The sequence below is a fragment of the Monodon monoceros genome, unplaced genomic scaffold, assembly GCF_005190385.1.
Source record: "Monodon monoceros isolate NGI ecotype Baffin Bay Population unplaced genomic scaffold, NGI_Narwhal_1 Super_Scaffold_20, whole genome shotgun sequence".
Classification (NCBI taxonomy): domain Eukaryota; kingdom Metazoa; phylum Chordata; class Mammalia; order Artiodactyla; family Monodontidae; genus Monodon; species Monodon monoceros.
Window position 1 is genome coordinate 68,202,481 of NW_021703777.1, and position 26,524 is coordinate 68,229,004.

A 26,524-nucleotide genomic window follows, 5' to 3' on the forward strand; every position below is an offset into this window, starting at 1 on the left:
TAAAGAGTGGGTGTGCAGATACTCCATTGCTTCTCTTTCTTTAAATCTCCTCTCCAACTTTCTTTTCCCCTGATCAGGTGTAGGAGTGGAAGCAGGTTGATAAGTCTGCTGTCTAAAGAGACATTAAACTACAGAATAAGAAAGCAGTCTTTCATTCTCCTAAGAAGAAATTCCAAATAATTAAATTTACATATACTTAATGTATATTATGTATATTAATAACAGTCATACATTTGTGAGTATTGAATACTTGAAATTGGTTATTGACTATTGAGTACTTGAAATGTGGCTAGTATGACTAAATTTCAATTAAATTTAATTAATTTCTATTTAAATGTAAGTAGTAATATGTACTGTGCAGAGTAGCATTTTATCTGTTCATCTCAGAGTATACATAACAAATAACTTAAGTCTCTCCAAAAAGTGATGTTGGGAAAGCGGGACAGCTACATGTAAATCAATGAAATTTGAACACTCCCTCATACCATATACAAAAATAAACTCAAAATGGCTTAAAGACCTAAATATAAGACATGACAACATAAAACTCTTAGAAAAGAACACAGGCAAAACATTCTCTGACATAAATTGTAGCAATATTTTCTTAGATCAGTGTCCTGAGGAAAAATAAATAAAAGCAAAAATAAACAAATGGCACCTAATTAAACTCAAAAGCTTTTGCACAGCAAAGGAAATCATCAACAAAACGAAAAGACAGCTTATGGGATGGGAGAAAATATTTGCAAACGATGCGACCAACAAGGAGTTAATATCCAAAATATACAAACAGCACATACAACTCAATATTGAAAAAATAAACAACCCAATCAAAAAATGGGCAGAAGACCTATATAGACATTTTTCCAAAGAAGACATACAGATGGCCAAGAGGCAGATGAAAAGATGTTCATATCACTAATTATTAGGGAAATGCAAATCAAAAACACAATGAGGTATCACCTCACACTTGTCAGAATGGTTATCATCAAAAAGTCTACAAATAATAAATGCTGGAGAAGGTGTGGAGAAAAGGGATCTCTTGTACACTGTTGTTGGGAATGCAAATTGGTGCCTCCACTATGGAGAACAGTATGGAGGTTCCTTAAAAAAATAAAAATAGAACTACCATATGATCCAGCAATCCCACTCCCTGGTACATACCCAGAAAAAACAAAAACCTAATTCAAAAAGATACATGTGCCCCAGTGTTCACAGCAGCACTATTTATAATAGCCAAGACATAGACACAACCCAAGTGCCCATCAACAGATCAGTTAAAGAAGATAAGATATATATATATATGATATATATACATATATGTATATATATAAATATATATATAAAGGAATATTACTCAGCCATAAAAAGGAACAAAATATTGCCATTTGCAGCAACATGGATGGACCTAGAGAATATTGTACTTAGTGAAGTATGTAAGACAGAGAAAGACAAATACTATGTGATATCACTTATATGTGGAATCTAAAAAATAATACAAAGACTCTATATACAAAACAGAAAAAGACTCACAGGCATAGAAAACAAACTTATGGTTACTAAAGGGGAGAGAGAGGGGAGGAGGGACAAATTAGGAGTATGGGATTAACAGATACAAAGTACTATACATAAAATGTATAAAATAGATAAGCAACAAGGATTTACCATATAGCACAGAAAATTGTAATCAATATCTTGTAATAATCTGTAATGGAATATAATCAGTAAAAAATAACTGAATCACTATGCTGAACACCTGAAACTAACACAATAGTATAAATCAAATATACTTCAATAAAATTTTGAAAACAAACAAATAATTATTAAAGTGATCTTTTTAGGCATTCTTTTCTGTCCAAAATTTATGTTAGTATCTTTTCTAGCTGTCTGTGTTAGTATCTACTAGCTAAGGTATTAGACAGCACAGTCTCAAGTATCTATTTATCCATATCTACCTTTTCTTCCATGTGTATCCAAGTGTCTATTTGTCCATATGTAACCTAGGGAAGGAGATGGCAAATGTTAGTTCACATTCCTTGTTAGTAAGGCCTGGGAAGAAGCATCTGGACCCAAATATGACATCTTTGTGTTGAGAACCCTTGCTGTCTGTTCTAGGGCAATAATACATATTAGTCATAGTTCTTTCAAAATCTGTATAACTGCAATATCCAGATCAGTGGGACTATTTCTTTTTTAATACCATTTAGGGGCAGTAAGAAAAGACCATGAATCTTATTTTCCAGGATTAGAGTTTTTGACTGACTTAAATTAATTTTAATATCCAAGGTGACCAAAAAGCTACATATTATGCTAAAGATATCTTAGACTACTGGAATACAGCATGGTTAAAAATAAGTATGAAGAAAATATTTTTAAAATTCATTTTAGTTTATATCTTCTGATTGATAACCAATTACCCACCCAGAGTGAGCTCTCTTCAGTTTTGCCTTAACTACCTGGAAACTCGACGTTGAGCTCACTGTTTTTTTCTTTCTTTCTCTTTTCCTTCCTCTTTGTATTTTCTGGATTACTAAGTTGCCTGGAATGTCTATTTCTATATACTCGCACTAGGAGTTTACTTATATTCTGGTGAGATACTTAAAGCAAAGTACTTAGAAGTCACAGCACAGAAAGAGGCCTTGCAAAAATAATTCAGTGTCATCTTTACCTGTCTTCCCTCTATCTATCAAAAATGTAATTTGCTGTGGCAGTACATGCTTTTCTAAGTCATTGCTGTACTATCACAAAAAACAGATCTTTGATCTCTGTGTGTATTGATGAATTAAACATAGTGTGCCCACTTTCTAAACATCATTTAATAAGCTTGGAATAGCAATTTTCTTTTAGCTTCATTTTCCTAATTTTGAATTGAAGTATGGTGTTTTCCTTTTTAAATATCACTAAAATCCTGCAATTGGACAACCTTCTACTGAGAAAATCATAAAGCCAAGAAAGTACTTACTCAATTACTAAGAATCCTGTATTTTAAGTGATTTCACCGAAAAGTATTGTTCATAGCATGAATCAATGAAAGCAGTAATAAGTCATTATTAAGGAACAACTACAGATTTCTGTTGTTTTCCTTTTTATATTTTGAAGCATATAAGCACTAGCTGTAGTTTCAAAATTAATCTGAAATATTTTAATCCACTTTCAAGTTTATTCTACGTCGTGTTTTGGGGATGAAGTTTAAAGGATTGGATCAAATGATAGCACCTCAAAGTTATAAAATGATACACATAACAACTCAAAAAATGCTCATAGTTTGCAAATATATGTTCATTGTGTAATTTATTGAATATCTTCTGTGAATAGCAATGTTCTACGCTGGAATTACTGATGTAATATATCTTTTGTCCCATCTCAGAAGAACTTGATGTATGCGCATCATGAAATAGTGTGGCTCAAGCCCTAATGCCAGAGTTAATATTTCTGTAACATACATATATTTGCCTTATAGTTAGCTAAGGAAATGTTGCTATCAAGAAACCAGGACAGATCACTCATATCTACATCTTTCTCTACTGTAAAATGTGAAAAGTATGTCCTGTAAATAAAAATGTCCTCAAGAATATTACTCAGCCATAAAAAGAAACAAAATTGAGTTATTTGTGGTGAGGTGGATGAAACTAGAGTCTGTCATACAGAGTGAAGTAAGTCAGAAAGAGAAAAACAAATACCGTATGTTAACACATATATATGGAATCTAAAAAAAAACAAAAACAAAAACAAATGGTTCTGGAGAACCTAGGGGCAGAACAGGAATAAAGACACAGACGTAGAGAATGGACTTGAGGACACGGGGAGGGGGAAAGGTAAGCTGGGACGAAATGAGAGAGTGGCATGGACTTACATATACTACCAAATGTAAAATAGATAGCTAGTGGGAAGCAGCCACATAGCACAGGGAGATCAGCTCAGTGCTTTGTGGATAAGGAGGGTGGGAGGGAGACGCAAGAGGGAGGAGATATGGGGATATATGCATATGTATAGCTGATTCACTTTGTTATAAAGCAGAAACTAAGACATCATTGTGAAGCAATTATACTCCAATAAAGATGTTAAAAAAAATCATTTAGTTCTTGTCATAAGCGGTGTTCAGCCCCAAGTATCATGCAATAGAGAGCAGGCACTCAGTTTTTGTTGATTTATCAGATGAACTGAAAAAATCTAATCAGATAAGACTGGTACATTGCACTTAATTGCTTATAACTGTTAATAAATATACTAAATGAAACTAATAAACCTATTGTTATTAATTGACTTTCATAAAAGCCACTCTGTAAATCTAGTTATAATTAGCTTAATTATATGATATTTATTGGTTACAATTCATAGCTAGTCAAACATAAATGGCAAATGATTAAAGCAACTCATCTCAGAAGTCATCAGCTTAGGTTAAGCTATATAACCTTCTATAAGTCATAGAACCTACTTTATTTTATTTGCATTATCTCTATGTAAATCTCCATGAGATCTATGACAGATTTTCTTCTCACAATGTCTTTTTCCCTTCTTGTCTTCTTTATGAAACCTTTATACGCATTCCTCAACAAGTATTTGTTGAATCAGTAAATGAACCCTTTATGCTTTATATGGCGGGGGGGTAGGGAGTAAAAAGAAACTATGTGAAAATGTTTTTCATAGTGAACAAAAAAATCTCATGAGTATAAGTTATCATCATTATGGTAAATCTCATTATAGCAAGTCAAAAATACCCAACAAATGTTCAAAGCCCAAATCACAATCAAATATGCACTATTGCAGACAGTAGTTAATCATATCATTCGATTAGCATTTAAAAGGCTGACCTGTGCTGCACATTTTGATAGAATATAAGAATACAGCATATACCATTTAAACACTAACTTGGAAAACACAAATGGTTATGTACAAAACACAACAGATGAAGTCCACAGGGATGGCTGTACAATATATTCTAAGAATTAGATGAAAATACACCTTTCACTGGAACCAGCTATAAACAACCGAAAGGAATTTTGTTAACAAGAGAGGAAGGAGGTGTGAACAAATTTAATGAAGCTCCTCACAAGAATCAGACCTGGATGTAGACGCTTCAGATCTATCACCTCCTTTAATCATCATAACTATGCTTCAAGCTCTAGTGTGTGCCGGAACTAGCTTATACTAGCTCACAATAACCACTCATTATATATCGTCCCGACTCTGTATTCAGTGACTTCACACTGGTGTCTTTAAATCATTCATTGTGGGAGTATTTACAACATTGAAATCAGCAAACGGTACAAATCGGGGCTTGTTTTCTCCCAGTCCAAGAGCAAGTTTGTTAACATTTGCTAGCACATCATGATATGCACTAAGTAGGATAACATAACAATGTTTAGGCTCTAAAATCCATCTAATCCTAAAATTCTATGACTATTGCAGAGCAAATTACCTAGCATTTTTAACTGAATAAACTTCCTTAGTTTTAATGGATGATTTAGACAGTTTTAGTCTGTACACTGGGAGGTTTTTAGTCAAAAATGGTAATTTTTAGTTACATAATTTATTTGTAAAGTGAAAAGGTTGTTGTGTTTATATAATGGGCCATGCTTCCTCATTTAATAATGAGAATGTTTTATTCTTGAAAGTGTAAAATAGTAATAGTTATTAAGATTTATTTAAATGAGATTTATTTAAGACAACCTATGATTATATCTTTGACCATTCTTTTTCTTTTTTTTAACATCTTTATTGGAGTATAATTGCTTTACAATGGTGTGTTAGTTTCTGCTTTATAACAAAGTGAATCAGCTATACATATATCCCCATATCTCCTACCTCTTGTGTCTCCCTCCCACCCTCCCTATACCACCCCTCTAGGTGGTCACAAAGCACTGAGCTGATCTCCCTGTGCCATGCGGCTGCTTCCCACTAGCTATCTATTTTACATTTGGTAGTATATATAAGTCCATGCCCTCTCTCACTTCGTCCCAGCTTACCCTTCCCCCTCCCCGTGTCCTCAACTCCATTCTCTATGTCTGTGTCTTTATTCCTGTCCTGCCCCTAGGTTCTCCAGAACCATTTGTTTTTGTTTTTGTCTTTTTAGATTCCACATATATGTGTTAGCATATGGTATTTGTTTTCCTGTTTCTGACTTCACTCTGCATGACAGACTCTAAGTCCATCCACGTCACTATGAATAACTCAATTTCATTTCTTTTTATGGCTGAGTAATATTCCATTGTATATATGTGCCACATCTTCTTTATCCATTCATCTGTTGATGGACACTTAGGTTGCTTCCATGTCCTGGCTACTGTAAATAGAGCTGCAATGAACATTGTGGTACATGACTCTTTCTGAATTATGGTTTTCTCAGAGTATATGCCCAGTAGTGGGATTGCTGGGTTGTATGGTAGTTCTGTTTCCAGTTGACCATTCTTTATATTGGTATTTTGCAGTGAGGCCCACAGTAATTGAAACTGATGTTTACGTAAACAGCATTGGACCAGTTGATCCCATAAATATGGTGAGTAATGAATATTAAAAATAGTTATCTGGCATAGAGTTCTGGAGTATATATATACCACAATAATAGAAAGAATATGTGAATAATTTCTGATAACTAATTCTGAATGAGTTCTGGGCAACAGGTGCAATTAGTGATTCGTTGGTTGTGCATAGGCTGACTGCAAGGTATAGAGATGATTTTGCAGATGGTAGAGTCATTTTTTGAGATAGGGAATATAGCCATATGTGCCCTCAGATGCTGAAGGCACATTCAGGAGGAACCGTCCAGTAATGATTTGGATTTTAATTTCCAGGAAGAAGTTATGACTGGAAATAATTGTAAATTGGGGAGGGAAGAGGAACAAGCAGCATAAAATATAGCTTAAAGCCTCAATAAATGATCCAAGAAGATGCAGATTAAGAGGAACACAGATTTGAGAATCAGATGGTATTTATAATGAGGTCAATGCATGTAAAATACAGGTGGAAGAAAGAGAAATGCAGAAAAGGGACATACTCAGAAAAGTCAGAGGGTAGGAGAAGAACCAGGGAGAAAATGATATTGTATAATCTGAGGAAGAAAAGAGAATGGAAAAGAAGGAACTGATAACCAGTTGTCAACATACATGAGAATCCAGTGATAAATGGAATAAATTGGGCCCACTGGTGTTGGTTATATGGTACTGGTTATCTCTGTTAGGTGAAATTCAGTGGAAAAGTGAAAGAAAGAAACGAATAACAGCTGAATCGTACGTCTCTCCTCCATCCTCAAAATTGGTCTCCTATCCAACTTCTTGTCACAGAGCTAGAAATATGGGTTCTGCAGTGATAGACATGCAATCATGTGTGGATTTCAAGGTGATGGTGAGTAAGTGGGAATGCAGGTTAATTTTATGAACTACTACTTTGAGAAACTTGACTTAGAAGAGAATGAGGTAAGAGTTTGGCGGTAGAGAAGGAAGAGAGTAAAAGAGGAATATGAGCAAGAGAGAATATGAGAAAATGTCAAGGAAAGGTCATTTAGGATGGAAAATGGAAAAGTTTGTAACTATGCTTTATCTCTTATACACAGAATAAATAGTTTTCATTACCATTTGAAAGACATAATAACTCCAATATAACCCACAGACATTATTTAAAATAGGTTGAAAATGTGCTGTTCCAAACCCTAATGATCCCATTTCTGTGAGTCAAACTACTTGGTCCCATTCAATGAGCTCAATCATGTTATATGTTCATCTCCTCTGATTTGGTCACCTGTGTTACTCTCTCAGGCTGCCGTAACAAAGTGCCAGAGACTGCTGGCTGAAACAACAGACATTTCAGACATTTATGTCTCCAGTTCTTAAGGACAGAAGTCCAAATCAAGGTGTCAGCAACTTTGCTTTCTTCTCAGGCCTTTCTCCTTGGTTTGAAGATGGCCACATTCTCACTGTGTCATTACATGGGCTTTCCTCAGTGCATGTATTTCCCTGGTGCTCTTTGTGTATCCAAATTTTCCCTTCTATAAAGACAGCAGTCAGATTGGATTTGGGTCCACCCTAAAGACCTCATTTTAACTTAATCATCTATTCAAAGGCCCTATCTTCAATTACAGTCACATTCTGAGGTACTGGGGGTTAGGGCTTCAACATATGAATTTTGGGAGGACACCATTTAGCCCATAGCACCATGCAAAGATAATTCTCTAACCCTTTGATGATTTTTCTCCCTAACTTCATTTATTCATTACCACAACAAATTGTCTCTTTATTAGTGATCTTAACCACTTTATGCCTGAATAACCATCATTATATACTTGTCTGTGTCTGCTTATTCTTATAGTATTACAGCCATGCTCAGTTTTTCTCTTACTCAATATGATGTTCACATGATTGTCATTAACTTTCACAGCTGCCTATATTGATTACCGTACTGACAGCATTTTGGCCACACCATAATGGACATCTTTGTTGCCTTAGTGCAAATAAATACGAACTGGCTTGGGATAAGTTGAATTTGAGAGTCTGAAAATAGGAGCCAACTGTCAGGAGAAAGGGCTGGAGCAAATATTTACCAGGGATTAGCTAAACCTCCGAGGAATTGGAAAAGCAGTGTTAAAGTAAAGAGAGAAGGAAAAAGAAACAAATATCAGACCTTGAGGAACATATATTGGGTTGGCCAAAATGTTCGTTTGTTTTTTCCTGTAAGATGGCTCTGGTAGCTCTTAGTTGTCTTTAATTTGAAACAATTTTGTTAGATTGTATTGTGACAGCTGTCATATCAGCATGCATTAAAAAAAAACTTACCAAATTGATGAATTTTTGTGTAGCCATTTTAATACTGAAGGTGGAAGAAAAACAGTAACATTTTCGGCATATTACGCTTTATTATTTCAAGAAAGGTAAAAATACAACTGAAATGCAAAAAAAGATTTGTGCAGTGTATGGAAAAAGTGCTGAAAGGTAAAAATACAACTGAAATGCAAAAAAAGATTTGTGCAGTGTATGGAAAAGGTGCTGTGACTGAACAAACCTGTCAAAAGTGGTTTGTGAAGTTTCGTGCTGGAGATTTCTCTCTGGACAATGCCCCACGGTAGGGTAGACCAGTTGAAGTTGATAGGGATCAAATCAAGACATTCACTGAGAACAATCAACATTATACCACATGAGAGACAGCCGACATACTCAAAATATCCAAGTCAAGCATTGAAAATCATTTGCACCAGCCTGGTTATGTTAATCACTTTGATGTTTGGGTTCCACATAAGTTAAGTGAAAAAAACCTTCTTGACCGTATTTCTGCGTGTGATTCTCTACAGAAACGTAATGAAAACATTCCATTTTTAAAACAAATTGTTGCGGGTGATGAAAAGTGGATACTGTACAATAATGTGGAACAGAAGAGATGGTGGGGCAAGTGAAATGAATCACCACCAACCACACCAAAGGCCAGTCTTCATCCAAAGAAGGTGATGTTGTGTATATGGTGGGATTGGAAGGGAGTCCTCTGTTATGAGCTCTTTCTGGAAAACCAAACAATTAATTCCAACAAGTACTGCTCCCAATTAGATCAACTAAAAGCAGCACTTGACGAAAAGCATCCAGAATCAGTCAACAGAAAATGCATAATCTTCCATCTGGATAACACAAGACCACATGTTTCTTTAATGACCAGGCAAAAACTGTTACAGCTTGGCTGGGAAGTTCTGATTCTTCTGCCGTATTCACCAGAGACTGCACCTTCAGATTTGCATTTATTTCGGTCTTTACAAAATTCTGGAAAAAATTTCAATTCTCTGGAAGACTGTAAAAGGCACCTGGAACAGTTCTTTGCTCAAAAAGATTAAAAGTTTTGGGAAAATGGAATAATGAAGTTGCCTGAAAAATGGCAGAAGGTAGTGGAACAAAAGGGCAAATACATTGTTCAATAAAGTTCTTGGTGAAAATGAAAAATGTGCCTTTTATTTTGGCTTAAAAAACCAAAGGCACTTTTTGGCCAACCCAATATATTTAAGGACCTGAAAGATGAAATTGAGGTAGTAAGTTAAACAGCATAGTTGGCAAGAAAATGAAGATAAAGCAAGGGAAAAGAAAGTTTCAAAGAGTGTTTTAGTACTACTTCTACCCCAAACAAATTTGTATACAACCTCTTGGTTTTTGTAAAGATAAAACATTCTATATACCTGTGTGTATTGATTTAACATTATGAAAATATAAGATTTCATAAAGTAATGCCTTACTAAAATGTTAATTTTCTCTTAAAAAAATCATAAAATATTCAGTCTCTAATTAACCAATACTTAGATAAGCCCATTTGGGCATGTGGAAGTCTAAATTTTTCTGCATTGTATATGTTTTATTTGGGGCTTTTGTTTTCAATTTGAATGAATTCATTAAAGAAAAATGTGGTCATTAAAGAAGAAGTAGAATTCAAGACTGAATTTGTATTCCAGAAATATTTTGACAAGAATGGCTATCAAGAGGCTTCTATGATGATCTTCCTATATAAAAGTTTCATGGTATTAAATATTTAGTTTTCCCAGTGGGGCAAATTAGACACTTGTAACCTTGGACAGTGATAGTTTTTTAATAAAGCTAATTAAGTGAAATTACTATTAAAATTGGTGATACTAAAGCACGTATAAGAAAAAAAACTGTGGAATATTTGATAGTGTTTATTAAAAGAGAAGCATTGTCATACTAGGGATTAAGGAACAGTTTACATAGAAGACTATTTTAACTAAACAATGCAGGAAAATTAGAATTCAGTTATTATAAAATGAACAAAATTGCTTTGACTGTGAGTGTAATAAAGCAAGCAGACTTGAGTGTAATTAAGCAAGCAAGTGTTTTTTCCCTCTTTACACATACAACTTAAGTTACTGATAAGGAACAAAATTAATACATAGGTTTAATATTTTTATTTTTTCAAATGAGGCAAAATTTTGTTTGGTGCAAAATGGTTGTTTCATTTTAAGCTTGGCTACATAAAATAGTATCTGTAGATTACTGATAAGACCTAAAGCAATGTAATTCTACAATAGGATATGTCTTTCTTTTCTTTTCTTTTTAAATCCAGGGTTAGATTAATGGCTTCAATCCTGGTGCCACTGTCAAAAAATAGATATTTAATAATTGCATGTTGAAAGAATGAATAAATCAGTCAATAAATAGATCGTTCCTATAATTTCTATTTTGAGAATTTAAGTGCAAAGTGAATAACAGATGAACTAATGAAGATTGAAAGATTAACTTGGAAAGAGGCTGTTCAACTATGCATCTCTAATTAAAACTATCTAATTGTAAACAGAACAGAAATATACAATCAAAACTGAAGGCAAAAAATGTTAATAGAGGTTATTAGACTGGAATTAAAGTATTTAACCTCTTAATTTTTCAGGTTTTGAGGAGATTATGTATTTTCACTCTTTCAAGTAAATGTGTCAGGATAATTAAACAATTGCACTTATCCTCTGGTAGCAAATACAACGTTCAAGGGTTATAGCGATTCTCTGAATCAAGTCAAAATCAATGAAAGCTCCAGAGAATCCAAGATGATATTATAGGTATATAACACACGGGGAGTAAGTAGAAAACAGTTATAATTGAAAATTCCAAGTATAATTTGGACATGGGTTTACTCATAGGAACTGGTACACCATTATATAGTCCAATATTTAAGAGATTATCAATATACGCATTTTGAAAGTGTCAGACCAGAGAGAAAGACAGCTATACAAAACTGTTCAAGAACAAGATCCCATTTCATGTCTGTAGAACTTAAGTTTATATCATCCTAACTGCCAGGGTCAGAGGTCACATGGTCTTAGAATATGCTTCCGAAGCTGAATATATTCTTCCAGCGTGAAATTGCGATTGGTTTTGGTAATGGAGACAGGGATGAAGAATGAAAACACAAGTTATGAGGAAGGCAACTTAGAAAGGAGCCAGGGCACAAGCTGGGCTAGACTCCAAAGTAACTACCTGCTGGAGATGACAATGCTGGGGAGAGCAGTACACAAATAGGATTAAATTAATTTAGCAAAAGACAAGTTGTTTTCTTTCTGTCCAGTATAGAAATATTTAACAATAATGCCCCTTTTCAGACTCCTTTTACAAGAAAAGGAAAATCCAACTGCTCCCTATAAAAGAAAAAATATTCTTTAAAAGCATAGACAGAACTACGAAAGTTATAAACACTAATCATTATTGTATGGAAATACAGTACGGGATATAAGAGATTTTCCAGAAACCAAATTTTGTTCTATCATTCAAATGGAATGGCCAAACATCAAATGTGTGTATAGGGGGTGAGGTATAGTTAAATAATCTATTTGAGAATGGTGAGAACTGAAGTTTAATATTTTTTATTTTCCCTTATTTTATCAGACTTGTTTTTGACAATAAACTCCCTAGACATATAACTTGGGTTTAAACATTCTAGATATATTGAGAAAGCTGGTGCTCAGAATTTTTTTCTCCATGAATTTCTTGCAAGGAGCACATTTCTTCAGCATGGTTCATACAGTAGGTGCTAATGTTCATAGGTTCATTTTTCCATCTCTCTTTGTCTCTGTCTCTGCCTTTCTCTCTCTCTCTCTCTCTTCCCTCTCATTCCTCTCCTTCCTTTTCTCTCTTTTTTGTTCCTGCTGCTTCCAGATTTAAGGAAATAAAGCCTCAAGCATAGCTTCTACATATCAAATTAACCGTGTTTTTTCCTCTTACTATATTAACAGGAAATGGTCACTCCTTGCCAGCTATATTATTTTTAGGAATTATGAAACAGCAAACACATTAAGTTTATTTGTTTGGTTTGTACAATATTTTAAAGTTTGTTGCCATAGTTTTAATTTCTTTTCTTTTGCATATTATGTTAAGATTTATTGTTTTCATTAAATACTCTAAAATCTATTTCTTTTCACAGGCTTTATTTTAAAATAATATAGAATTTAGGTAAGTTTTGATTCAACACTAGCAGAGGTAAAATTTAAAATTATAAATAAATATTATTTTCAACTCTGTACTTCTTTGATCCAGAATGCTCACTTGCCCCATGAATAGGAAGTTAAAGCTCTTAGAATAAAGAAATTAAAATAACCTCTGAACTTCCAAAAATTATTAAAATAATTTTACTATTTCTTGAGTTGAAAAAAACACATTTAAATTTTTATTTTATGGTCTTATTTGTCTTTTATTTATGTAAGACTTGTATTGCAAAAGTTGGTACATTGGCTACTAAGTTAGAATATATATGGCCTCTTTCCTTTGGAGAAGTATAAAACCTAGTGGGGAAGATGTCTAAAAAATAACAAATTAGATCGATACAGAAGAGGAAGGGCCCGGAAAGTTCTGTGTATGAACACATACATATTTTAAGTTGCAAACGGTGACCCTATGCTATTTTATTTCTAAAAATCTTTCATTAAAATAGGATTTTTTCCTTATTATAAAAGAAATACATGACCAATATTGGAAAATTAGAAATTCCATTTAGGCAAAAGAAAAAATTAATATTCTAGATTATGATTATCCAGTGGTCACCATTGTTAACTACCATTTTAATAACTTCATGTACATAGTTTTCCCAAATGTTATACTATTAATATTATACATATTTTTATAACGTTGTGTCTTTCTACTTATTATATCATTACTGTTATTCCACTTAACTACTTTTTAAAAATATCATTAAATGTTGCATGATATTAGGGGATGTATTTGTACCATAATCTATATAGTAATACATTATCTAACATCTTGGTCAGATTTTGGAGGTGTCTATATTGAATTATTTTTTAATGATCTGCCTCCTAGGTTAGTTACAATTTTGAGTCCTTCATGAATTAGTAGATAGAGAATGTTGTAGAATGGGACTGTACTGCTTGGTAGTTCTGGCCTCAGGATAGGATTGGGGGAAAGTTCTGCCAGAATAAGGACCTAATCATACATGTGATTAAAAGGTAGGTAGCCTTGCTTCCTGCCTAGCTGATTCAAGGCACTATTTCATTTGTCAAATGTTATAGATGATAATAAATATATCTTATGAGTATACATTTTTCACCTCTTTGTTTAAAATCAAATTATATGAGTTATATGGTACCTACCAAGGGTTTTCAATGATAAACTCAAAGTTATTAGGCAACGGCTTTGATTGCTTCACTTCTTAATAGAAAATTTATTTACAAGAGGAGAATGACAAATGTTAATACGTTGCTAATAATACTCTTTAAAAAAAAAGAAAAACAATGAATATCTAAGAAAAAGCAGTTTAGCACATATGGTGATAATTAACATGGCCTAAGATAACTTCAGAGGGATAATATTTCACCATTTTTGAAGATTACACTTAAAATTCTGTTGAGGTACATTTATTAGTTGAATGTTAAAGTTTTCTTAAATACACACACACATAAACACATGTTCTAAAACAGTGTTTATATATAGAAATTTTATTTAAAGAGATGACAAGTTATACTGTACAGTCTGAGGAATTCTGTACAAATCTCATCTATGGATTTCTCTCTCTCTCTCTAACTCTCTTTATTTCTTTTACTTTTATCTTTATTTTGGTCAGGAAACCTAGTTATTGGATAGAAATGCCTTGAGGAAGTGATAGAATTTTAAGTCGAAATTTTCCAAACTTTTAGAAACCCAAACTGCATTTAAGAAAAATGCAATTTTTCAGTATTGCTTTATGAGATTCTGATTCAGTAATCTGGGATGGGGACCTAGAATCAGAATTTTGAAAATGCTCTTTGGGGACTTCTGGTCAACCAGTTTTGGCAGCCACTGGCTTGAGCCATTTTCAACTATAAATTTAGCAGGAATTAGGTGGGATTAAATTAAAATAACAAAGATGCCTATAGATCAGAAGTATTTTTATGAGAATGGGTCACTGGACAACACCATGTCCACTCTAGCCTTTATTCTTGTTTATGTTTAGAACAAGATCACCAAACCTTAGAGATGGGAAAGATCAGGATGATAATTTCGCATAGTGCCCTGATTTTTCCAGTGAGAGAGAGTAAAGGACATAGTCAGCACCCTACTCTAAGAAGTCACATAACTGGGACTCTGACATGATTTTCTGACTCCACCCAACCAGTAATTCTTTAGATTACACCATAACATCTCACTACACACACTAACTACAACACACTTTGGATGTATTAGTATTAGTCATTGTTTATCTGAAAAGTATTTACAATTATGTATACAATTAAAGACAATGCCCTACCTCCTACTCAGTTGTGTTATTTTTATATTTGTTTCAGCCCAAAGGCTTTAAATAATGTACTAAAGTTTTAGGTTTTAGATTGGCAATGAATTTGAACTCACATCAGTTACCCTGCAGTTTAACTAAAATCTGAAATAGAGAAAATTTGTTAAATGTCTCCACTTTTAACATCTTGCTATAATGGAAATCAAGACAAATCTCTATAATGGAAATTGTGCAAATCCTGCCACAGGCTTTGGCTTATCTGGGTAGAGCACTCAGCTTTGTGATATGCACAACTTGATCTAAACTACCGAAGTAAACGTTGGAAGCCAGCACTTCCAATAATAGTGTGAAAAATGCCATCCTAGTAGCATACTGATATGTCAGAAAATCCTCTGATTCTATTTTTGTGTTAAGATTTGAACTTGTAACAAAGAGTGGACCACAAAATTAACTTACATTTTAGAGATAAAGATTTCTCTTTAATGTTAGTATTCAGCTGTGTGTGATAGTCAGTTCAGGTAAATACAACTTCTGTCATGAAGTCTTTCTTAATTTTCCATAGCTGAAAATGATCTCTATTGTTTCTATTTCTGTTTAAGTCTATCCCCCCTAAGCATTATGAATTTCCAATTTTATTATTTATATATTCATAACAAGAAGTCTTCATGTTCATCTTTGTAAACCAAGAACAATACAGAAGTAACTCGGACACTGAAAAATATTTGTTAAAAAGTTAAGTGATGAATGCACATGGTGTTATGTACCTTTGGAAATCTAAATTTAGAGACATAAAAATAGAACCCAAAGGGTTGATAAGTGAACTCAGGATTTATGTCTGCTTTTGTAATATCTCTCAATGTACTGCTGATTGATTTCAATGATTTAAGTACCTGACATAATCTCCTTCCTTATTTCTTTTTCATTTGAAAAAACAGAATAACACCAAGTTATTTTACTTATCTTGTGATAGTTTCAAGAAGTTGGTGCTTTTACAATAATTGAGCAAAGTGGGGCAGAATCCTATGAACTTTTATCACTAAAGCTATTTGTGCTGGGGATTAACTACACTTGTACCTTTTCTCTACATGTTTATAGCCTTAGTATCTGGTTTACTGCTAACCATTGGCCCATCATATTTTGGCCGTGTGAATAGATACTTTAGGGAGAGATTAATGCCAAGGTGCTAAGATCAGATCAGGATCAACCCAACTTCATGATGTAATTATGCACTTAAATTAATTATTTAGGTCTGTATTTTGAGTGATGCTAATTCCATTACTAAAAAAAAAAGTATTGAATTAACCAGTGCTTTTAAATGTTAGACACAGCACATAACTGCAAATCTGACAGTGAAGTAGAAGAATGCACTACATGAACTTTCATCAGTTATGGTTTGACTGATTAAGTTAGAAATCAAGATGGCTCACTTCTTCACCTTTATTCACTAATGCTATTTTCTGGGCTAACTTGCAAGGAGGCAAAGTTTCATAATGTACTTTGGATCTCAAATGTTAAATGCACTGCTCCTCATCTCAAAATGTTTATCCTAGAAGCTATTCTTCAACAAGCTACTTGTTCTCAGTGAATGGAAGTTCCTTTTCATGTTTCTTTTGCTTATTTATTATGCAGGTAATTATAACCTCTAAATAGGAACATGAAGTACAAGAACACAGTTTGATTATTTTCTTGAAATTACACTAATACAAATGAGCAAACAAAATTGGATTTTTCACTTATGTATAAAATGGCACAGACTTTAATAACTTTTCATCTCAATGAGGCATTTATTAAGGATTAGTAATTTAAAAGAGCTTGGAAGTATTAGCCTTTGCAAAAAGTTTAGGAAGGGTGGATAATCAAGACAGGCTCTGTATCTTTCTCTTCTTGAACATAGATTGAGGGACTTGTGAGCAGAAAAAACTTCACACTTTCCCAAAAATCTCTGCTTGGAAGAATTTGGCCTTTGGAAGTTATAACTCTTTTAACAGTGATTAGCACATTTATAAACAGGTGTGCTAAAGAAGATCCCACCAGCTGCTAAGCAGGATTCACAGATGCTTGCTATATCCCAGCCCTATATAAGTTACTTCTCAACTGCAATCTTTAATGCCCTGTTAGTCAGGAACACCGAAGCCAGGTATACCTACTAAGTAGACTGAGATTTCCTCTACCAACCAATGTTGGATCTTTGCCAAGCCATAAACCTGGTGGGTATGTTAGTTTCTTCCTTTATCTTAAGCAGTTTCTGCTGTTCAATCCCATACAAAAGCACAGTGTAATTCTGGTATAGAATGTTGTTTAAATGGTAACCAAGACTATGTGAAGAGGGGGTCATGATGCAATGTTTTTGTGTACAGGGACCTCATGTCTTTACATCTATGCAAAACAATGAACGACACACTGTAGATGTTAAATATATGAATGATCACTAATTACATTATTATATGGGACAAATTAACCATAATAATTTATCTATGCATATTAGTCACTTTATAAAACATACATTTCATACTCAATTACATAATGTCTAGGCCTGTGTTGGATTTTAAATAATTATTAATATGTATGTGGCTTTCCCAAATTGCAATAGTGTTCATACGAAATAGATAAAATAATGGTGTTTAAAGGTATAAATTTATAAGGAGTATTAACTAATGCATAGAAATCTAATGTACAGTATAATGAATATAGACAATAATATCATACTATAATTAGATACTGTGATAAATATCACTATAACAGTAACCACATAACAATATATAAATGTACTAAAGTAACCTTAAACTTACACGAAGTTACAGGTCAAATTTATTCAATTAATAAAAACCACCAAACTGGGAAAACTGGGCAGGTACGTGTAAAAGTATGAGATTAGATCACTCCCTAACACCATACACAAAAATAAGCTCAAAATGGATTAAAGACCTAAATGTAAGGCCAGAAACTATCAAACTCTTAGAGGAAAACATAGGCAGAACACTCTATGACATAAATCACAGCAAGGTCCTTTTTGACACACCTCCTAGAGAAATGGAAATAAAAACAAAAATAAACAAATGGGACCTAATGAAACTTAAAAGCTTTTGCACAGTAAAGGAAACCATAAACAAGACCAAAAGACAACCCTCAGAATGGGAGAAAATATTTGCAAATGAAGCAACTGACAAAGGATTAATCTCGAAAATTTATAAGCAGCTCATGAAGCTCAATAACAAAAAAACAAACAACCCAATCCAAAAATGGGCAGAAGACCTAAATAGACATTTCTCCAAAGAAGATATACAGACTGCCAACAAACACATGAAAGAATGCTCAACATCATTAATCATTAGACAAATGCAAATCAAAACTACAATGAGATATCATATCATACCAGTCACAATGGCCATCATCAAAAAATCTAGAAACAATAAATGATGGAGAGGGTGTGGAGAAAAGGGAACACTCTTGCACTGCTGATGGGAATGTGAATTGGTACAGCCACTGTGGAGAACAGTATGAAGGTTCCTTAAAAAACTACAAATAGAACTACCATATGACCCAGCAATCCCACTACTGGGCTGAGAAAACCATAATTCAAAAAGAGTCATGTACCAAAATGTTCATTGCAGCTCTATTTACAATAGCCAGGAGATGGAAACAACCTAAGTGTCCATCATCGGATGAATGGATAAAGAAGATGTGGCACATATATACAATGGAATATTAGCCATAAAAAGAAACGAAATTGAGCTATTTTTAATGAGGTCGATAGACCTAGAGTCAGTCATACAGAGTGAAGTAAGTCAGAAAGAGAAAGACAAATACCATATGCTAACACATATATATGGAATTTAAGAAAAAAAATGTCATGAAGAACCTAGGGGTAAGACAGGAATAAAGACACAGACCTACTAGAGAAGGGACTTGAGGATATGGGGAGGGGGAAGGGTAAGCTATGACAAACTGAGAGAGTGGCATGGACATATATACACTAATAAACGTAAAATAGATAGCTAGTGGGAAGCAGCCGCATAGCACAGGGAGATCAGCTCGGTGCTGTGTGACCACCTAGAGGGGTGGGATAGGGAGGGTGGGAGGGAGGGAGACGCAAGAGGGAAGAGATATGGGAACATATGTATATGTATAACTGATTCACTTTGTTATAAAGCAGAAACTAACACACCATTGTAAAGCAATTATACTCCAATAAAGATGTAAAAAAAAAAAAAAAAAAGAGTTCGCCTGCAAATGCATGGGACACGGGTTTGCTCCCTGGTCCAGGAAGATCCCATGTGCCAAGGAGCAACTAAGCCAGTGGGCCACAACTACTGAGCCTGCGTGCCACAACTACTGAAGCCGGTGCGCCTTGAGCCCATGTGCCGTTTGTTTTTTGGAGAATAAAACCACTTCTGAGTGATTAAAATTTTTAAAATAAATAAATAAATTGAATTAAGCTCTTACAGGAAACATTAAAATTTTATTTGTTAAAAACTGTATGTGCAAAAATTTTAGTGGACTATGAAATTTAAATATTTCATCTTTGTGGCAATTCATAATTTGAAAATAGGGCTTTTCCACTGGAGGCTTAGGAAGGCCAATTAAAAATTGTTGGGTTATGGGATTATTAAAAAATAAAAAAATAAAAAAATAAAAATAAAATAAACCCACCGAAATAGATAAATGGAGATTTTCCACTCACTTTACTCTCTGTATTCTAGTCAAGTAAATTGTAATTTAAATATCCTGCCTGGAAATTAGGATTTGATCCAACTTCTCTATTGACAAGTTGATTCCTAATCTGTTTACTTATTATTCTCTCTACCATTTTAAAATGTTTTTCATTCATTAGTCAAGCTCCCAATTATAATTCCATTTATTATAAATATTTCTCTCCAGGTAAATTGGACAAAAGCTAGTATTACACCAAGAGTGAGTAGCCAATCTCTCCCATCTCAAGTGACTCATAAAATTTTGTATCTTTCAACTTACTCTCTTCCTCCTCTTTTAATATCAAAGTTACACACAAATACATATAATCACTTTCTTTTCTCAGTAGCATCAAATATGCATTCTTATTCATTAATTTTATCAAATAAATTTTAATGCTTATAATATGGTAGATATTCTGTCAGGATATAAAGGTAGATTATACCTAATCACCTACTCCTAAGAATTCTCTCATAACCATGCAATTTCCTACTTACAGTCACTTGCTGATTATGCGCAGAGCCTTTGCTCTAATTATGGCACTCATCAGGCCTCACTGTGACCACCATTATATGTGGTTGTTAGATATGTGGATTTGGGATTCAACCTACAGTGTCTCAGTTTTCATATCATCTGCTCTTTGATGTGGGGAGAATTATTTTATGTCTCTATTAATAAATGTTCCTTAAAAATAAAGATTATAGTAGTAATTATTCACAGGGCTGTAGTAAGGATTTAATGACATGATACTTGCAAAACTCAGCAGATACTTGGCATATTATAAGTGCTTAATAGGGTGTGTGTGTGTGTCTCTGTGTATGTGTGTATGTGAGTATGATTGCTTTAAAATATTTGAAAACAGTGGATCTAAATAATTGAAATTAATTTTTTGGACAAAGGACAAGATAAGGGCTTTTAGATAATTTGGCGAGTGTTTGCATTTTGATTTTGTAGCTTGTGACTTTTTGTGTGACTTAAGCATTCATAAATATCACAAAATTTAATATAATTGTTAACATGAAAATGATTGGCCTTTATGTTTAATAACTATATCCTACCTATTATAAATCTTGAATACAATTTACAAAAAACTATGTAAAGCCACACGCGACAGCAGTAATTATGAGAAATCTTGGATTTTAGTTTACGTGACTCATGTAAACAATGAAAAAAAAGGTTAAGATAATGGCATACTTTTTTTCTACAAAAAAGACTGAGTTTAAGTGCTATTTACTCACAGAAACTTTATAAAAATCCAACCTGAAGAAAATGTCTAAAATAGTGGCTTTACTATTATAAGTCATTACTCTTCTTTTTATCTTTTAGGAATACACAATAGATATAATTTTTGCCCAAACCTGGTTCGATAGTCGTCTAAAATTCAACAGTACCATGAAAGTGCTTATGCTTAACAGTAATATGGTTGGAAAAATTTGGATTCCTGACACTTTCTTCAGAAATTCAAGAAAATCTGATGCTCATTGGATAACAACTCCTAATCGTCTTCTTCGAATTTGGAATGATGGACGAGTTCTATATACTCTAAGGTATTACTGTTTAAGAAAACTTGTAGTTGCTCTAATTTATTTTCCATACTAATATTTGATCAACTCATAAATTTCCATTTTTCAAACTTGGCAAAGTGAGAAATATGAAGCTTCTTTTATACACTAAAATCTAAAATGGTGAACAATTGTGGAAACACTTGTTTAAGCTCGGAGTTACTAGTATGTGAAAAGGACTGAAAGCAAAGATGAAAAACTCCATTTCCCCTCTTTGAAGCAGAAGAGATTGTGGTACAAACATGTTCTTTTTAATCTATAGGGCAAGTGATTGACAGAGATTTTTCTCTGGGAGTTCATCCTGCTATAACATTTTAAAATATTCTGATTTTCAGTGGTGTAGTAAAACATCCCTAACACAGGATTAAATGAGGGTTGGGGTGTAAGATTCAAGTTTATTTAATTCATTGTCTTGAACATATCGACTCATTAAGAATCATCCTGTTAATGGAAAGATGTTTATGGTCAAAAGAAAACAATTCACCATACTTAACCAGGTACACTCTGTTAACCTGCATGTGTGTGCACGTATATGTGTTTGTTGAGATCCTGAAGTATGAATTTTTAAGTGTAAACACAGAGATCATACTTGGGCTAATTATGAGTTATCTTAGTTGGCTGGAGAGAAAAATGTCAGAATTTTCTTATTCATGTATGAATGTTATTATATTACTACTGTGAGACTTCAGAATTATTATTATTTTCTAGTGCATCACAGTCCATTATTGTAGGCCAAAATCACGTTTAAAAATTAGACAAAAGATTTTTAATGCCTGAAATTATTTCTCATTATTTAATATTTATTTTTCCATCTAAATAGATTGACAATTAATGCAGAATGTTACCTTCAGCTTCATAACTTTCCTATGGATGAACATTCATGTCCATTGGAATTTTCAAGTTGTAAGTGATAAAATACTTGATTTTTCATAGAATTTTGTAGCCTCTGATCCTATTTATTTAAAAATGTAAAATAAAATGAGATAAACTACAATTTATACAATTTTCAGAATTGTGGACTATGTTTAACTGTCTTAGATAGAATTGCAAATGACATATTTGTTCCTGGCTTTAAGTTAAAAAGTGGCAATAAATCCATAGTAAATATATATATTTTATCATTCTTTACAAATCTTAGTTATATCCATGTTCTTTTCTTATTTTGATTAAATAAGGGACTACTGAAGATAGATTTGTATTCAGATGTTTTTACACTGCCATGAATAAAAAGTTGATTCGAATTTTATTCATTTTCCTAGAGGCCAGATTTAACTTTATTACATTGTACTTTAAAATATATTTAATTGGTCTGGTGAAGAACATTTACTATATGGGTAGCAAATATTTGAGAAAACTTTAATGAGTTGGAAAAACCAAGGTATAAATAAATTTATTTTATTCAAAAGAATGAATGAAACACAGAGAAATGATTAGAGAGAAATAATTTAGATACAAACACTTAGTATTTTGTTGCAAAGAACTAGTTATAATCTTTCTATACCAATATCAGTTTTGTTTTATATTTACTAACATATTTATCCTCACATTTATCTTTATAAAAGTGTTTTTCTACATAATATATAATTCAGCAAGTCTTGAAAACCCATAAAATGACTTTAAAAATATTGCTTATGTCTATGAATTGTATAATGCTTTTTCCTTTTTTAAAATTCAATTTTTTTCAGATATCACATTCTAGAATTTATTCACAGTAGATTACAAGTATTTATAAGTATTATCCTGCTTCTTCACTTTAAAAATTCCCATATATCTCTTGCTGTCATTTATTAAGGATTTTCTTGACTTTCTTAATAATTTTAATCTCACTAAAATGTCCTTTTTACTTCATAGTCTCATCTCTTCACTACTCTGATTTTCTAACATTGACTTCTCAATGAATAAAACAGCCAAATAACAGCAAAGACTTGATTAAAAGGAACATTCAAGGACTAGTTGATACACAAATATTTAAAGATGTAACAATTACTGTATTCTCCTCTAGATATCATACCTGAATTCTTGGTATTGTCATTGGGAATATCCTATCCCTGTTAGTGCAATTGGGTGTTACTGACATAAATATAATAATCATAGCTATCTTTTTTCAGGCACTCTATAGGGGTCCAGTAGAGGATCCAGCCTTCTCCATCTAATATTTCACAACAAATGTATTTGGAAGATTTCATTATGGCTCCCATTTTACAAGTCAACATCATGAGATTTAGAGTGGTTACGTAACTAGCTCCCTGTTTCTATTTGTGCCCACATTCCTATATATTATGATTATACTCTATTACTTCTACAATTCCAATGAAAAAGAATGGGAAATATGGGAAAAAAAGATGCTAAACCTTTAGAACAAGAGAGAGAAGATGGAGAAAGGAAAGAGGAAACACATCCTTATACAGGCCAACAAAGATGAGAGCAATTTCATTGCATGGCTGATTAAGGGATCCTGGTGGGAAATGATACTCTGTTTTGGAACTTTTTAAAGTTGATACTGAATTTCATTCCGGTAATATGGTAGATTAACCTTTGTGTCTAAAACAATTTAAAACATTTTATTTTTAAAATCGTCTCAAAAACCTTTAAGTGATCACTAGGAAAGAATTTTCAGCCACAAAAATTCACATTAAAAGTTGAAACCAGAAAGGTAAGAAGGTTTGTAGCCTGAGGACATTTGCCAAAAAAAGATAAAATTGAGCTTCGATTTTGACGGCCTTGAGGATTGGAAATGTAGTAAAACATGATCGCTACATACATCTGGGTTACAAAAGGCTGGACACTTAGAGTAACATTAGAGTAACAAGAAGGAGCACCCCCTACCCCGTACACACACACATACACATACAAACACTAAGGTCTAAAAGGAAAGTTGTCTCTTCAATCAGCATACCAGGGTGAATTAACTCCTTGAGAGGATTTAACCACAAGCCCAGCCCCACATGGATTTTCCCAAATTTCCTTCACTTGGTCCAAAAAACCCTTGTGGATTTCCAGGAAGTGTAGCAGAAAGAAAATCATATCCTTTTTAAAAGAATTCACTTCCATTCTAGACAGGTGCAGAGAAGGCAAAGGCATTTTCAACATAAATAACAAAGGTCTAGTATCCAGAATATACATAAGAATTCAGATAAAAGAAAGATAAAAAGGAAAACCCAATAAAATAATGGGCAATTGACAAGCAGTTATCCAAAGAAGAAACCGAAGAATCCAGTAAACACATGAAAATTTTTCTAGGTTTTATTCATAATCAGGAAAAAAGTGAAATATAGTACACTCTACAGTGAAAATAAAGAAGACTGTCCACATAAACCTTAATGAGAATATGGATCCACATATATTTTCATACTCTGGTTGGTGAGAGATGAGTATAGTATACTCTCTATGGAAAAAAGATTGACGCTGTTTCATAAAGTGGGAAGTATATGTAATCCACGACCCAGCTACTCCATACCTAGGTATATATACCAGAGAAACTTTTGCATATACAATTGTGAGACATGTACAATAACATAACTAACAGCAGTGTTAGTAATAGCCAACAGAAAAGATTACAAGTGTGGACACAATAAAATGGATAAATAAATTTTAGCACATCTTTACAATACAACAAATTTACTACTACTACATAAAACAGCATGGATGACTATTACAAATATGATATTAAAAGAAGTAAGATATAAAATAATGCATCCAGTATGTTAACAATCAAGCAGAGTTCAAAAAGAAACTAGACTAAGCTATATATTTCAGAATTGCCTATCAAAAAAATCTATAACCAAAAAAACAAGGGGAGGATTATCACAGAAATCAGGTTAGTGGTTACCTGTGGTCGGGAGGGGAAATACTATATTGGAGTGGACACATGGTTTTTCCCAAGGCTAGCAAGATTTTATTTCTTGATTTAAATGGAGTCAACATGGATTATCATTATTTAATCATTATGATTATGCCTTAACCTATACTCATAAATTTTATGCAGTATTTTTTCTATATTTGACATATAATAAAAATGAGAAAGAATTTCAAAAGAATTTGTCTTTGGATGTTGGTATTGCAACAGCAACAGATTTGGATCTGCTAATGTATATATTTTTAATTTTAATTTTTACCTAGATGGATATCCTAAAAATGAAATTGAGTATAAGTGGAAAAAGCCTTCTGTAGAAGTGGCTGATCCTAAATACTGGAGATTATATCAATTTGCATTTGTAGGGTTACGGAACACAACTGAAATCTCTCACACAATCTCTGGTAAGAAGGAAATACAAATCAGTGATTAATCCTAGCATCAGTGGCATTTGTATTTAAATCTCTGGTTTGGAATCCTATACTTATATGTATTTTATAGCCAAAATAAAACATATTTTTTCTTCCAGGGGACTATATTATCATGACAATTTTTTTTGACCTGAGCAGACGAATGGGATATTTTACTATTCAGACCTACATTCCATGTATTCTGACAGTTGTTCTTTCCTGGGTGTCTTTTTGGATCAATAAAGATGCAGTACCTGCAAGAACATCACTGGGTATGACATGTAATATATTCTATAGTGTCATATGACTTTTAGCAACATTTTAATGTGATAAAAGTTTACAGTTTAATATGTTAGAAATATTCCTCTAACTGCAGTCTGACAAAAATGAACAGATACTCTAGTGCAATATGATGTTGAAATGAATATATGAAACAAGTAGGAAAAAGAATTGTAAAGAGCTTGAAATCTCAGAAATGTTTTTAACATAGGTCAAGGGAAGAATAAAACTAAGTAAGAATTAATGCATGAAAATCATACATAATCCCTGAATCTTAAATGTGATCAATATTTTCAATCACTTTTTATCAAGATTTTATTTTTTAGCCAAATCACTAATAGCCAGTATTTATTGACTGGTGTGTGTTTAGAAAGCTTTGAAATCCCCTTCTCTTACAATGGTGCTAACGAACAGTCAATGGTTCCAAAGGGCAGGTGCTGAAAGGAGCAAGAAGTTTCCAGGCTTCTGTGATCTATAAAATGTGTAATAAGTCTGTGAATATTTTTAGAGTTGCCTGTACAATAACACTGATTAAAAGGGTAATTTGTAATTCA

The 26,524-nt window shown here is 33.0% G+C and overlaps 1 protein-coding gene across 1 annotated transcript in view; it reads left to right on the top strand.

Moving 5' to 3' along the window:
* The window catches only part of GABRG1 (gamma-aminobutyric acid type A receptor gamma1 subunit), a 64,660-nt gene that overhangs the window by 23,881 nt on the left and 14,255 nt on the right, over positions 1-26,524 (top strand). The window contains exons 3-7 of the mRNA XM_029235497.1: positions 6,426-6,493; positions 21,193-21,413; positions 22,249-22,331; positions 25,548-25,685; positions 25,811-25,963. Coding sequence (XP_029091330.1) covers positions 6,426-6,493; positions 21,193-21,413; positions 22,249-22,331; positions 25,548-25,685; positions 25,811-25,963 — 663 coding nt within the window. The remainder of the gene's footprint in view (positions 1-6,425; positions 6,494-21,192; positions 21,414-22,248; positions 22,332-25,547; positions 25,686-25,810; positions 25,964-26,524) is intronic.